This window comes from Microtus pennsylvanicus, chromosome 6 (assembly GCF_037038515.1).
Source record: "Microtus pennsylvanicus isolate mMicPen1 chromosome 6, mMicPen1.hap1, whole genome shotgun sequence".
In the NCBI taxonomy this organism is placed as follows: domain Eukaryota; kingdom Metazoa; phylum Chordata; class Mammalia; order Rodentia; family Cricetidae; genus Microtus; species Microtus pennsylvanicus.
In genome coordinates this window covers 80836828-80851696 of record NC_134584.1, presented here as the reverse complement: position 1 = coordinate 80851696, position 14869 = coordinate 80836828, and the positions used below count along the sequence as shown (strand labels likewise).

Genomic DNA, 14869 nt, shown 5'->3' with positions numbered 1-14869 from the left:
CCATGTATACAGTGGTGCATGACAGTGCCCATGTACACAGTGGTGCATGACGATGGTGCCCATGTACACAGTGGTGCATGACAGTGCCCATGTATACAGTGGTGCATGACAGTGCCCATGTATACAGTGGTGCATGACAGTGCCCATGTACACAGTGGTGCTTGACAGTGTCCATGTATACAGTGGTGCGTGACAGTGTCCATGTATACAGTGGTGCTTGACAGTGTCCATGTACACAGTGGTGCTTGACAGTGTCCATGTATACAGTGGTGTGTGACAGTGCCCGTGTACACAGTGGTGCATGACAGTGCCCATGTACACAGTGGTGCATGACAGTGCCCGTGTACACAGTGGTGCATGACAGTGCCCATGTATACAGTAGTGCATGACGATGGTGCCCATGTATACAGTGGTGCATGACAGTGCCCATGTACACAGTGGTGCATGACAGTGCCCATGTATACAGTAGTGCATGACGATGGTGCCCATGTATACAGTGGTGCATGACAGTGCCCATGTACACAGTGGTGCATGATGATGGTGCCCATGTATACAGTGGTGCATGACGATGGTGCCCATGTATACAGTGGTGCATGACAGTATCTGGAAAAGGGGTTAAGTTTGGCTCCAGGGCATTTGCTTTAGCTGAGGGGTAGGCCAAATGTCTCAGTGGACTCTAGGTTTATTCTAACAGGTCATTTGTGTTGCTTAGAAACTCTAACTTCACATATAAATTGTAATTAAGAATTCGGGGGTTGGAAGGAGCAAGGCTCACCTAGCCACTGATACCACTTCCTAAGGAGTCAGTTACCAGCCTCAACCACCACCAACTTTCACGGGAGCTGGCGAAATATGTGTCCAAATATGGTGAACATTCCCCTATTGCCAAAATGGGAAAAACAGCCTTATCTCCTCATCAAAAGTCATCCACCAGGAAATCAGCGTCCCTGTTTAGTAACCAAATAGACAAAAAGCACATTTCGTGTGTGGCTCCTGGGAGGCTTATCCCACTGACAACTTGCGAGCCTCCAGTAAACATGAAATCACAGCTCTTGGTAATGTCAACATCGCTCTAGGCAGAACTTGTCCTCTTAGGGGAAAGGTGATTTTACTCGTACACGGAGCTATGTAGGATTGTGCTTCTGCACTTTGCTTCAAAGACTAAACTCTTCCTCCTCTGTATTTACACACCAGAAAGTTTGTGCACGTGTGTGTGTGTGTGTGTGTGTGCGCGTGTGTACACGCACGCATGTACTTTATAAATGCACACGAAGCTACAGGTGTCTCCCAGGCGACTTAGTCTGGGGTTACAGGTGGCCCCTCAAGGTTGTCCTACCTAAGTCCGCTTGGAGAAGGACTCAGTTGTAGCCTGCTCTGGGATACCGAACCCTACTAGTACAGTAGCTCCAGGAACTTCAATACGGACCCGTGGGTGGCCCCTCCACCTATACAAAAACCTACAACATCTGGGTTCCTCTCTTGTTTCCAAATCTCAGGGATCATTGGGGACCAGTTGCGACTGTCATGCCTGCAGGAGAAGGAAAGGCGCGGACAAGCTCCCAGCAGCCGTCTCCAGCCCACGGAGTCCATCTCTTCCTGGGCTAGGTAACCAAATCCAGGCTAGCGTGGGCGAAGCCGGGGAAAGATCCCTCCTTCTCACCTTGCGTGGTCCCTTCTTACTCACGGGGTCCGGGAGCCTCAGCCCGGTAGCCCTGAGCGGCAGCGACGCCCCCAGGCACTTTCGGCCCAGGCTGGGCAGCGCGACTGGGCCACCCCCACCCCGGCACGGTGGCGCTCTGGGTTCCGAAGCCCGGAGGCTGGCTCTGAGGGCTCCCCGCCCCCCTCGCCCGTCCCCTGTCCTGCCTCCTGTCCCCCCCCCGCCCCGCGGTCCCCGCCCCGTCGCAGCCCGAGGCCACCCTGGGTCCCAGCAAGCGCTTGCTCCCGGGCCGGCTGCCCCCTCCTCTCTCCCCCACCCCGCGCGGGGGCGCGCTAGCGGTGGTGACGTCAAGGGGCGCGCGGTGGCAGCACCTCCCCGCGCGCTAGTTAAAAAGAAGAAGAAAAGAGGGAGCGAAACATGAGAGGCTGTGTGAGAAGCAGCAGCCGCCGACAGAGGAGACCTCAGCATCCTCGGGAGCCCAGCGCTGGCCCTGCCTCCGCCCGGCCCGCCGCCGCCGCCGCCCTTTCGGTTCCTGCTACTGTCTCACCTAAACAACTCCCATTGAGCGGACAAGCGAAGTTCCATGACTGTCTTCTTCTCTCCTTCCTCCTCCTCTTCCAACTCCTTCTCCTCCCACTTCCCAGCCGCTGCGGAAAGCCCCTAACCCAACTGACGCTGGCAAGGCTGCGGACAGTGTCATCTGCACTTTATCTCGCGGCTCCGGCTGCCCTAGGGCAAAGTTGCAGCGCTCTGCATCTTTCTCCCCCGCCACCTCCCTCTGCCTCTGGAGCGTCCCGCCGCCCCGCAGCACTCCCCTGGAGCTGCGCCCTAGTGCCCTTGCTGGGCAGTGGCCTTCCCCCCTCGCCTCCCCATCCTCCCGCGTCCTGCCACTGCTGCTCCGGGTAGACGATGCTGAAGATGCTCTCGTTTAAGCTGCTACTGCTGGCCGTGGCTCTGGGCTTTTTTGAAGGAGATGCCAAGTTTGGGGAAAGGAGCGAAGGGAGTGGAGCGAGAAGGAGAAGGTGCCTGAATGGGAACCCCCCGAAGCGCCTGAAAAGGAGAGACAGGCGGATGATGACCCAGCTGGAGCTGCTGAGTGGAGGAGAGATCCTGTGTGGTGGCTTCTACCCCAGAGTATCCTGCTGCCTGCAGAGTGACAGTACTGCTTTGGGACGTCTGGAGAACAAGGTAGGCGCTCGCAGAGGTGGCTCGCTGAGATGCTGGTAGCTGCAAGCGCAAGAGGCTAAACTCATTTCGATAGCTCATATAACTTTTCTACGATGGTTAGGTGTTCTCGGTGTGTGTTCCTGGGAGGTGTGCAGATAACTCTCCCTCCCCTGGAGTCTGTTCTGGGGATGTTGGTCAAACTTGCCTATCTCAAGAGAGACGTTTCTGAGGTAGCCGCGTCCTGGACTGGGTAAATATTTTTTTTAAAAAAATCGGGATTAATAGTATAGTTTGGATCAAATCGAGCTCTTGGTGAGGTGGAACTGTAAATTAGGGTAGCTGTGGTTTCCCGTTTATTTTTCTGGGGTAGAAAAGATTTGTTCTGTTTTCTCCACGTGCTAGAGCGGCTTGGATTCTAAAGGTTATCGAGGTACTGTTGGTTTATGATCCCAAGCCCAGGCTGCTGAAGAGTCTAGCTTGAATGACAATGGTTAAACCAGCGGAAGGGAACTCCTGGTGCGTTAAGAACTCGGAGATTTTGCTGGAGCCTTCTGCTCAGTGGTTTCTCCATCTTGTAGCATTAGAAATCCAGGTTTTCGCCGGTACAGCGTTGTCTAGAAGGATCTTGTCTAGAAACTTATTTTTATGAGTGATGACATATGCACTTCCCATGCGTTGATTAGTTTAGCCAAGAAGTGTCTGCCCAGTGCGAAATGTCGTTGGTCTTGATTCTGCATGAGATTTTTTTTTTTTTTTACAGGGAATGGCTGTGTGCCCTCTGTGGGATCCTGTCATTAGCAATCACTTCACGGGGGATAGACAATCAGGTGTCTCTGCTCCCCCTGTCTTTGCCCATTTTAACTTTAATTAAGAATTCCTCTGTTACAACCCTGCAGTTGTCAAGGTCTGAGAGACTCGGAAAACTTGTGCTCCACTCTTGCTGGCTCAGGCATTAAAAAAAAAAATGCCCAGGCTGAATCTAATTTTTATGCTCAGTTCACGGTAGATTTCACCCTATTATCATGTAAACAGCTCCTGCGAATCAACATATGTGTCTGGGTGGTACCTCTCACTTTGTTTTGTAACAAAAAGCCATATTGCATCATTTAATTTGCTCAAGTCATGCAAATAGGGAAAAAATCAATAGGACAAAAAGGGGTCGACTTATCCTCCTCCCCACTAAACTGCTGCCCACACACAGCGTCCTGTTGCTTATGGCCAAAGACTAACAACACCACCATTGTATTTGTTAGTTGGTTCACTAATGGGTGAAACTAGAGAACATCATTCTCTTTCAGTCCTCAGCTCTGTCCAAATGTTCATGCCTTTTGAGGGAGCGTTTGTCTAACTCGCTCTATTCCCAGATGAGTGGGAGCTGTCTTGCTGCAGGTTTCAGCTGCAGCCCGCTCTTTATTCTTACCATATGCAGCAGTAGTCTGAGATGCGGGGAAGAGATACGCCAGCATTTTATCCGCAACAATGTCATTAAGCCCCAGCCTCCTAATTGAATGAAGCTACAGAAACAGCTCAGTCAGAGCATCTTAAAGACTTCACCAGGAGTCCCCACCCCCACCCCCAAGGGGAAGCTCGGAGAAAGGTGTAGAAATATTTACTCACCATGGAGTGTTCCTGTGTGTAGTGTATGCTGTGATTATAACGAGGATCCGGAGACTACTGACCTCTTCCAGAAACGTGGAATGCAAACTTTGCTCTTACTATAGTGGAAAGAAGGGACAAAGGGGCAGACAGGAGAGTTAATAATCCTTCAGAGAAGCTACAATTAAAAAAAAACAATTCTTTAGGAAAGGTCTGCCATGTTAGCTGTGCATTTTCTTGTCTAAGCTTTTCCAGTCTCCTGCAAATTACAGTTCCTTTGGAAAATGTGTCTGTATCAGGTTGGATTCTGTAGGCTCTGCCCCTCTATTGCGAGTGACTCACAAGCAAACAGTACCCCAGGTACCCAAGGCAAGAGACTCACTACAGTCATGCCCATGGGTTCTTGACCTGTGTTCTCAAACTTTCACAGTTTAAGAATACAAGTGTTTCCCTTTACCCCATAAGTCTTCCTAGATTATAACATCTGTTAGGGTTCATTTCATAAATGTGTATGCAAGAGGGATGATGGCACACACCAGCTGAGTCATTTGTTGTTGTTTACAAAAAATTCCAGAAAAGATATTTGCATTTCTGCAACTTTTCAGGAAAAGTAGCTTTTCATCAGAGAAGAAATTTCAAAGACAAATAGTATGAAAAAGGTCAGAAGACTGAGCATGCTCAGCTAAGCAGTTAAATCCAGTTGGTAGGCTAACAGACTTTCTTTGGTGAGCTAAAATTAAGTTCAATTCCTTAGGCTCCATACTAGGCTCTTATGTTTGAGTTTCCTGTAGGTTTTAATAATGTTAAGAAATGTAATGAGATTATTAACTATGATGAGACATGAGTGATGCCAACATTTAGTAGGTTATGTTGTCTTAGAAATTTTGCTGCAGATTCTAAATATAGCATGCTAAAAGTATCTATTTCTCATTAGCCAAGCTGAGTCTACAGCCCACCAAAATACCCAATTTCTAAAACTTAACTTGCAGAGTCTCTCTCTCTCTCTCTCTCTCTCTCTCTCTCTCTCTCTCTCTCTCTCTCTCTCTCCCTCTCCCTCTCCCTCTCCCTCTCCCTCTCCCTCTCCCTCTCTCTCTCTCTTCCCCTGCCTTGGTGGTTTCACAGCCAAAGCTGTCAAGGAGTGGGTGAAGAGTAACTGTTTTCAAGAGTGCCTTTTACAATCATTTGTTTGCTCAGGCTCTTGCCGGGACAAAGGCTATTGTTGAACACATCCAACTAAACAAATAACTCATCCTGGGGTCCCTTTAACAGCTGCCTTCGTACAATGATCTATTTACATATTGGCCTAAAATTGAAACTGAACTCTTTAATGACATAATCCAGCACTAGAGTCCAGAGGCGCGTGTGTTCTGCCCTACAGCTGAACAGTCTTGGAGGCATGGGATATTTTAGAGATAGCTTTTCTGTGGACCAAGTGATCTTAAGGCAGCATCTGAATATACTGCCATGTATTTTCTACTTTTATCCCTTCATGAAACCCATGTGGGTGCCTCTTTACCCTCTTTGTTTGTGCTGATTTCTCTGTTGATGCGCTGTAGCTGTGGGCTTTCTTCTGTCCCAGCACTTACCTTTCTTCCACAGATTTTACTTTCTCGTGGCTGAAGATTAAAGGACAAGCTGCCAAACATTACAGACAAGTCCTAGCCACAGCTTCGGTCCTTCCTGGGCTGGCTGTAATCATGTTTGCAAGTTTTACACGATTTCCAAAGTATATTTAGCTAAACCACTAGAACTTGATGACTTTGTATTTGGCTTTTAAAAATTGAAACAGGAAATTAACTTAAATTTCTTCTTAAGATTCATGGCAATGTGAGGTATTAAGTTAAGAACCTGTGTGCTTGGCATACACGTGTGGGAGGGGAGAAAGAAAGAAAAGACGGGGGGTACCACCCCCCACCCACCCAACACACACACACTAGAACTCATCTGCCTAAACCAACGCTGTTGCTTGGACTGAGTCAGTTTAATTGACTTCAGCAAGACTATTGGTTCATTGAAACCAAAGCCAGAATGATGGCTCTATCTGTCTTCAAATAGGTGTTTATATTGCAGACCTCACACAGAGTAAAATGTTACCATCCTGCTGGGCCGGAACAGCGGCAAACCTTAACAAGAATACTATTCTACTTGATTTCAGATAATTTATTGAATCCTATTTGTGAAACTTTTGATGAGGAATCTTGTGGGCAGGACACATTCCAAAAATTGTAAAAGACAGAATTCTTTAGGCACTAAGAGCAAGCTCTTCCCGAAGAACAGCTGGGAGAGAACATGGGACCATTCTGTGTCAACTATTAAAAAAAAAAAAGAAAGAAAGAAAAACAAAAAACTAGAAGCACGAATAGTCTCCATAAAAGCAAAGGTAATTGCAGCCCAGTTTTCAGGCAGCAGGAGTTGGCTTCGGGTCCCCGCAGTTGTTTAGGTCTTGGAGGACTGCTGTATGTGAAATAAACAGAGCCAAGCGGAGCACTATTCATATTGAATAGATCTGGTGAGGATTCCAGGCTGGACAATAAAAGACATTGAAAACATTCTTGGAATGCAAACCCTAAGTATCTGGTGGATGTTTTCTTTTACAAAACTTGGACCATTTAAGCAATTGTCACTTAAACACACTGATAAAAATTAAAATGTAAATGCAACCATGATTAATAACTTTTGAATACTCTAAGTAGTTACAATACACATCTTTTTTTTTTCTGAACTTGAGCAGCCTCTTTAGACTGTTGAATACCTCCATGCAATTTGTTTTTAGGTTACCTTGTCCTTTTGATCTAGGGCTTTTATGACCCTGTGATGTCATAATCTAGAAAAACAGAGGCTAGATTCTTTACTCAAATCAGCTCGACTTATAAAAGAAATACTTGTTTTAGAGAACTAAACAATTTTCTAAAATTTCAAACTTTTAATTTTAATACATTGTTCCAGAGAAATATTCAAGCAGATGCCTAGCTGAAAACATTATAAAATTCATTTATGGCATTTTATAGTGTGGTTGGGAAGGAGATCAGTGATTGATTTAGATAGCATTAATTTTATTTCCCAGATATTAGGCTGATATTGTTCTTTATATTTACTGAAGGGTTCCTCAAGTCAGCTTTCTAAGTGAATACTGATGCTAAGATCTAGTCTACCTACAACTTATTAACTTGAAGGAATCATCAATCCTCCAGAATTAATCTTACTGAAATAAAGGACATATCATTGTAAAAATAGTAATAAAAGTCTTCTTTTTCATGAAAATTCACTACCTACTATATAAAAGCACTTTCATTAACCCTGTGTTTATTCATGCATATAAAATGTCTAAGGAACTAGCTAGAAAGTTTTTCCTGGCTAAGATATAATGAATATTAAAAATGGGTCTTAAGCCCATTTGGTTCAGTTTGGAATTTTTTTTATAGAACATGCAAGTGTAGGAACTTGCGTGGTACCGATTGCAGATTGGGAACAAGCAGAAATTTACCAAAATGCTATTTAAATACAGTTTTGAAAGCCTGTTAGAGGCTTTAGGAATTAAATGGATTTTTTTACCCATGACACAAAATAAGCCATGTCTTTAAATTACACTTATCCGTTGGATAACGGTGTAGAATTTTCAAGGTAAATATGATTCAGTATATGCTCTTGGGTAGAATAAATGAATCAAACATTCAACAGTCCATAAACATCTCAATTTTAACAGCACAAGGACAGAATCACACACTTGGATCTGCAAAGGCAAGAAGTGCTTCCGTGTGTTTCCTTCTGACCTTTGTCTTTCCATCCTGGCCTCAAAGATAACGTGTGTTCTTTTGAAAGACTCTATATTGTGACGTAGTCATTCTTTTTTTTTTTTCTTCCCTGAATTAGACTTTTCTACTTACATGATCAAAGGGGTGGGGGCTAAGAAAACCCAACAAAGCTCATTTTTCTCATGACTAACAAGATGTGTTTCTGATTTGTGGTTTTCAGATCTTTTCTGCCACCAACAACACAGAATGTGGCAAATTACTGGAGGAGATCAAATGCGCTCCTTGCTCCCCACACTCTCAAAGCCTGTTCTCCTCACCCGAGAGAGACGTCCTGGATGGAGATCTAGTACTTCCGCTCCTCTGCAAAGACTATTGCAAAGAATTCTTTTATACTTGTCGGGGCCATATTCCAGGTAAAAGGAAAAATACATAAGTTCAAACATTGCCAAGCCTTATAAGATAACTCCTCTTTAAGGCTTGTTTACAGGAGTTGTAAGTTGTGCTTCACGTTCCTATTTTACTTAATAGTTGACTTTTCCAAAGTCTTATGTTTTATTATTGTGAAAGAGAGTATTACAATTTCAGATGAAAAACAGTACACTAACTTCGTTCTAAGTTAATATCTTGTTAAATACTAATACAAATGGTAAGTTTTTTGCACATTGGATTATCAGTATAACTTTATACATGCTGAGTTATTATCAGTAAAACCTCCTTTTCTTTTTCTCCCTCTGAATTATACCCCAGCAACAACAGATATTTCTTGTTGGAACCTTTTTTAGCTAACAAGGCCACTGCTTCCAATACACAGCAGGTATGGGAAAAGAGGGTGCCCACTGGCTTTAAGATATATCGTTAGATTCTGGCTATTACAAACAATGCTGCTATGAACATAGTAGAGCATATACTTTTGTTGTATGATCGCGAGGGGTGGACCCACACACTGAGACAATGGGGATGTTCTATCGGGAACTCACCAAGGCCAACTGGCCTGTATCTGAAAAAGCCTGGAATAAAACCAGACTCGCTGAACATAGCGGACAATGAGGACTACTGAGAACAATGGCAATGGGTTTTTGATCCTACTGCATGTACTGGCTTTGGGGGAGCCTAAGCAGTTTGGATGCTCACCTTACTAGACCTGGATGGAGGTGGGGGTTCCTTGGACTTCCCACAGGGCAGGGAACCCTGATTGCTCTTTGGGCTGACGAGGGAGGGGAACTTGATTGGGGGAGGAGGAGGGAAATGGGAGGCGGTGGCAGGGAAGAGACAGAAATCTTTAATAAATAAATAAACTTAAAAAATGAAAAGATACATCGTTAGAAAAAGTGTGACTAAGAATGCCCCAAATAACATCGAACCAAGTATTTTCACATCAAATGACTAATTGACACCTTAGAAACACGATAAAATGGTGTTTTCTGGACAGAGGAGAAAAACTGAGCCCCGGAAGAACTCTCCCGCTTTAGCCAAGCTGTATAAAGAGAAGATGACAGAATGACAGTAGAAACTCTTCTGCACGAGGTGACAGAAAGATACCTGGTCACCATCACATTTCAGACTCTAATAAAGAGATAGATCCCAACATGGGCATCATCAGAAGTTTGTAACCTGTGGAAGGGAAGCTCAGTTGTAAACTACCTGCCACACCATCATAAAGACCTGAGTTCAAATCCTTAACACCCATGTGAGGGGGAAAAAACGACTGACATAGACATACACTCGTTTAACCCAGGGCAGGGCTCATAGAGACAGGCCAATTCCAGGAGTTTGCTTCAGATTCAATTTAATTCAGTGCAGCTGAGAGTGACTGAGGAAGATAACCTGTGTCAGTCTCTGGCCGTTACATTTATGAGTACACACACACACATACCCTATACACCAACAGACACACACACCCATACACATACCCTACATACCAACAGACACACACACCCATACACATACCATACACACCAACGGACACACACACCCTACACACAAACAAACACACACATGCCCTACATACCAACAGACACATACACATACCATACACACCAACAGACACACACACATACCACACACACCAACAGACACACACACCCATACACATACCCTACACACAAACAAACACACACATGCGCTACATACCAACAGACACATACCCTACATACCAACAGACACACACACCCATACACATACCATACACACCAACGGATACACACACCCTACACACCAACAGACACACACATACCCTACATACCAACAGACACATACACATACCATACACACCAACAGACACACACACCCATACACATACCATACACACCAACAGACATACACACCCTACACATGAACAAACACCCACATACCCTACATACCAACAGACACACACATGTATCACACACACCAACAGACACAAACACATACCCTACACACCAACAGACACAAACACATACCCTACACACCAACAGACACACACATATACCTACACACGAATATACATACACATACCCTACATACCAACAAACACACACACACCCCCTACCCACAGACAGACACACATACAAATACCCTACACGTGAACACACACACATGTACCCTACACTCCAACAGACACACACCCTACACACAAACAAACACACACATACCCTACATACCAACAAACACACACACACACACCCTGCACATGAACAGACACACACATGCACCCTACACACAGACAGACAGACAGACACACACACATTTATAAATTGTGTAGTTGTAATCATGGAGGAAGAACATAATTTAACAAGACATTATTTTAGCTAGTCCAAGTCACACACCAATCACTGCAGTGAACCATTTATAAAACTAAATAGTATTTAAGAAAGAGATAGCTTTAAGTACAGTAGGATGTGACTCAGATAATTCTTTGAAAGTGCTGTATACATCTCAAAATTTTTTGGCCCACAAAAATATAGAAAAAAAATAAAACTTCCTTATAAATAATAAACACTTTACGTCTGCTTGATCCCTCTGCATACAGCATGACACGTACCTAGACGAAATGGATGTGAAAATATTATTGTTTTTATAAACTGTAGCTGTGTTTCTGACTTTTCTTAAACTAGCTGTTTTCCCCCCTTTATCACATTCCTCAATGCAAAGTGGAGCAGCTCCCAGTAGCCTCAGTGGCCCACAGAGACCAATAACAGATTGGAGAGCTTGGGGTGGGGGCTAGCGTAGACCTCTGCCTTCACAACCTTAGTTACGAGTGATCCCAGCACTTGGCCTCTTCATTTCCTTTATCACTTCACAGCAAATACAACATGCTGTGCTCACAGACTCTTCCACGGTGGCCTTTATATATGCAAAGTTATTTAGCATCCAAAAGAACAAAACAGGTCTACAAGATCAACTGAATGAGGCCAGCAAACAGCTCAGAGCCCGAACTGCAAGCGCATCACTTCCCAGATCAGCATATGTGGTGACGAATGACAAATTTATTTTTCTACAAAGTTTGTGTATGTGTAAAACTGCTGAAGTGCATCAAGATGTCAAGTGCTCTTCGTGGCCACCCAGGCTGCCTGGAAAGATAACCACATGAAAGCTGCACTCCTGAGGTAGAAAGGGCAATCAGGATGCTGTCTAAAGACCCAGAGAGACTTTCGCAACAAACCGAAGGGACCGCCCTTCCTAGGTCACATGCTGATAATCATTTTAAATATTTGTGTCTGAAGTGAGCTGTAATAGCCCACTTTTTGGAGCATTTATGCTCATTGATTTAGTAGGCAGCTAGAGCCCTGGGAGGGAGGCCACCTTTTCCTAAACTGTGACGAGCAAAGCCGGAACCCACCCATCAACCTTGCCGGAAGCCCACCCATCAGCCTTGCCGGAAGCCTAGCAGTGTGTCTGTTCTTCTAGAGCACCTGGGCTTTAGAAATGGTTGCAAGAACAATTGGGTAATCATGTCACCTTAAGTCTGTTTTATGCTTTACCCTTCTCAGAAATGCAAACCTATGGGAAACAGCTACTTGGAGATTCCATTTCATAGAAAGTGTGGTCAAGGCGGCTCAGCTGTTCCTACCAGTGCTCTCTTCTCTCTACAGACCAAAACCCTGGAGAGGAGGAGCCCAGGGAATGTGTTTTGTAAAAAGAAGGAGAATTCTGAGTGGGATCATAAGAACGCAATTTCAGAGATTCCTTTCCTTCTCCTATACTGCTCAAACCATGATACAAAATACTTCATCGCCTTGGCTTTAAGAAAGCATGACATGTTAGAGCATTCCTGGAAACTGGAAGAGAGTTCATTTCTAGAAATTTAAATTCAGAAACGATCAGATTCTACTTATTAGAAAGAGATTTAAAAGTAGTCAAATTGAATATACTCTAGACTGTTAATCAAAATGTTTTCCACTCGTGGACTTTCTGAGAAAGATAATTGCCTAAAATTTCTCCAGTGCCAAGTTGCATACCCTTACGGGCCTTTTCCTTAGTCTGAATGAGCAGAGTAGATCCTTTTGATTCAGGAAATCTGGTATAATACACTCGGAGAAAGGCACACAGAGACACCCACCGGCATAGCTTTATACTTTGTACCTGTTTAGCATAATAATTTTTATCACTTTAAGACAGTCCTGTCCCAGCAGTAGGTTCCAGTTGTTGTGAAAGGTCTGCACCCAATTAGTTCAATTGGTTTAATCCTGTGGCTAATGAGGCCAAGGTCAAGGGTTTGAATCCATTGAGTTTCTCCAGCCCTGATTCCATCAGATACCTAACACGTGTGTCTTATTAGTCCCAGGGAGAGAAAGCTAGAGGGACGAGATGGATATATTGAAAGCCTTCCTTCCAGGGACTCAGGGGTTCTTCCCCTATTCGGTATCATGATGGATGAACCTAGGGAAACTATCGCTTCTCTTGAATACATCATGAGAAATGAAGCTGGAACATACAACACACTCTGGACAGTGTTTATTTTCCGAGTCAGTATTTTTACATGGTTCTCTGTGGGACAGCAGTGCCGCTGGATTCACCATCCTGGAAAATGGCTACAGACCTGAACACTTAATTATTTAAGTGTTATTTAACCAAGGGTTTAACAAATACAGCAGTTGCAAGGATAATCTACATTTGTAGACCCGCTGGGCTAAACACACATCTTCAGTAAGAGTCTCTCCAGTGACTTCTTAGAAACTAAAGGTGTGTGTTTGGTCAAGAGTCCGTGCATCTGGATATACAAAGTTTAAGAAGATGCATTGTAGTTTAAAATTAATATAGTCGATTCAAAAATGAGTTCTCATGTCCCGCTATTTATCTGGAGCTTACAATGCTCTTAGAAGTGAAACCAGCCATGGTTCCATTAATTCCCTTCCAAGATGGTCCCAGTTTGCAGATACACAATTGCTTTTAAAGCAAACTTGAATTTTCCTTTTGTTATTTTTGCTCAAATAGATTTGTTTTTGGCACTTTAGCTTTCAGCTGGGTGCTTTTTTGCCATTGAAGAATGAGGAGAGAGTGGTTATCTTTTGTAGTGAATTTCCAACGAGGAGTGAACTCTATGTTCCTTTCCATGTCTGATTGAGGCCGGTGGATCTTCAAAGGAAGGACACCTCCTCATTGCCTCTCCTGAGGAGGATCCTTGAACTGCTATGCCTCCTTTCCCATACCCTGCATCCCTGTGCACAACCCCTGAGGACACACACAGCTCCATGCAGCCCTGCGTGCACAGCCCCCTGGAGCTACACACAGTATCCATTTTCCTGTGTGCACATGCTCCCCAGGGCACACCCAGTGCACACTGCACACCCCCTGAGGTCACACACAGTACCCTGCACGCCTGTGTGCATGTGTTCCTGAGAGCACGCACAGAACACACTGCGCCCTTGTGTGCACATCCCCTGAGGGCACACACAGTACACACTGGACCCCTGTGTGCACACATTCCTGAGAGCATACACTCCTGAGGGCACTCACTTTTTCTGGCCTTCTTCCCCAACTTAAGATATTTCCCAACACACTAGACAGAAATTACTCTTGAAGTCTCTGTTGGCAATTTAAGGGTCATACATTTTACCCAAAAGTGAGATCAAAATGTATCCCAAGCTTTATGGTGTGGGACTCTTATACCCTAAGGCTGGTTTGTTTTGAGGTTTGGGCTGACCCAGGTCAAGCTCCCTGGAAATGAGCTTTGAGTGTCTTGCAAACTCCATCTATAAGCCTTGCTTGGCCGAGCTCCAAATCTTGTTCTTAGAAATTCTTGCAAAACCTGAATTTGTTAAATAGTTTTCAAACTCTGACTAAGTTACCTGATACTTTTATCCCAAGACTAGTAGGCATGAAAAGTCCAATTTGTTATGTAAAAACCGAAACTTCACTACGGTGCACAAAGGAGGTGAGAGGCATCCTTCCTCCAGGCAAACAAAGGCTCTCACCTGATTTGACTCTGGGAAGCACAGATCAAGCAGGGGTTTGTGCTGCTCGCTTCCTGTTTGTTTGCAGTGATCAAGCCTGGACTTTGAGTTGCTGGACAGGTACACCAGCAGTTATTTCCCCTGCCCAGATCCGGATGGAAACATACTCAGAAAGCAGAAGTCTCCAGGATACAGCAGAGACCTTATTGACAAGCACAATAAAGCCAGTATCTTATTACCTCAAACTACAGTTTTCAATTTTTTTTTCTATAGTTTTCCTCAGGTCTGAAGCTTTTAATTTTACATTCAAGGAGAGGTGTATTTTC

At 44.5% G+C, this 14869-nt stretch overlaps 1 protein-coding gene across 1 annotated transcript in view; it reads left to right on the top strand.

The window, feature by feature from the left end:
- Positions 1-1919: 1919 nt before the first annotated feature.
- The window catches only part of Hhip (hedgehog interacting protein), an 89657-nt gene continuing 76707 nt past the window's right edge, over positions 1920-14869 (top strand). The window contains exons 1-2 of the mRNA XM_075976542.1: positions 1920-2845; positions 8393-8585. Coding sequence (XP_075832657.1) covers positions 2567-2845; positions 8393-8585 — 472 coding nt within the window. The 5' untranslated portion in view covers positions 1920-2566. The remainder of the gene's footprint in view (positions 2846-8392; positions 8586-14869) is intronic.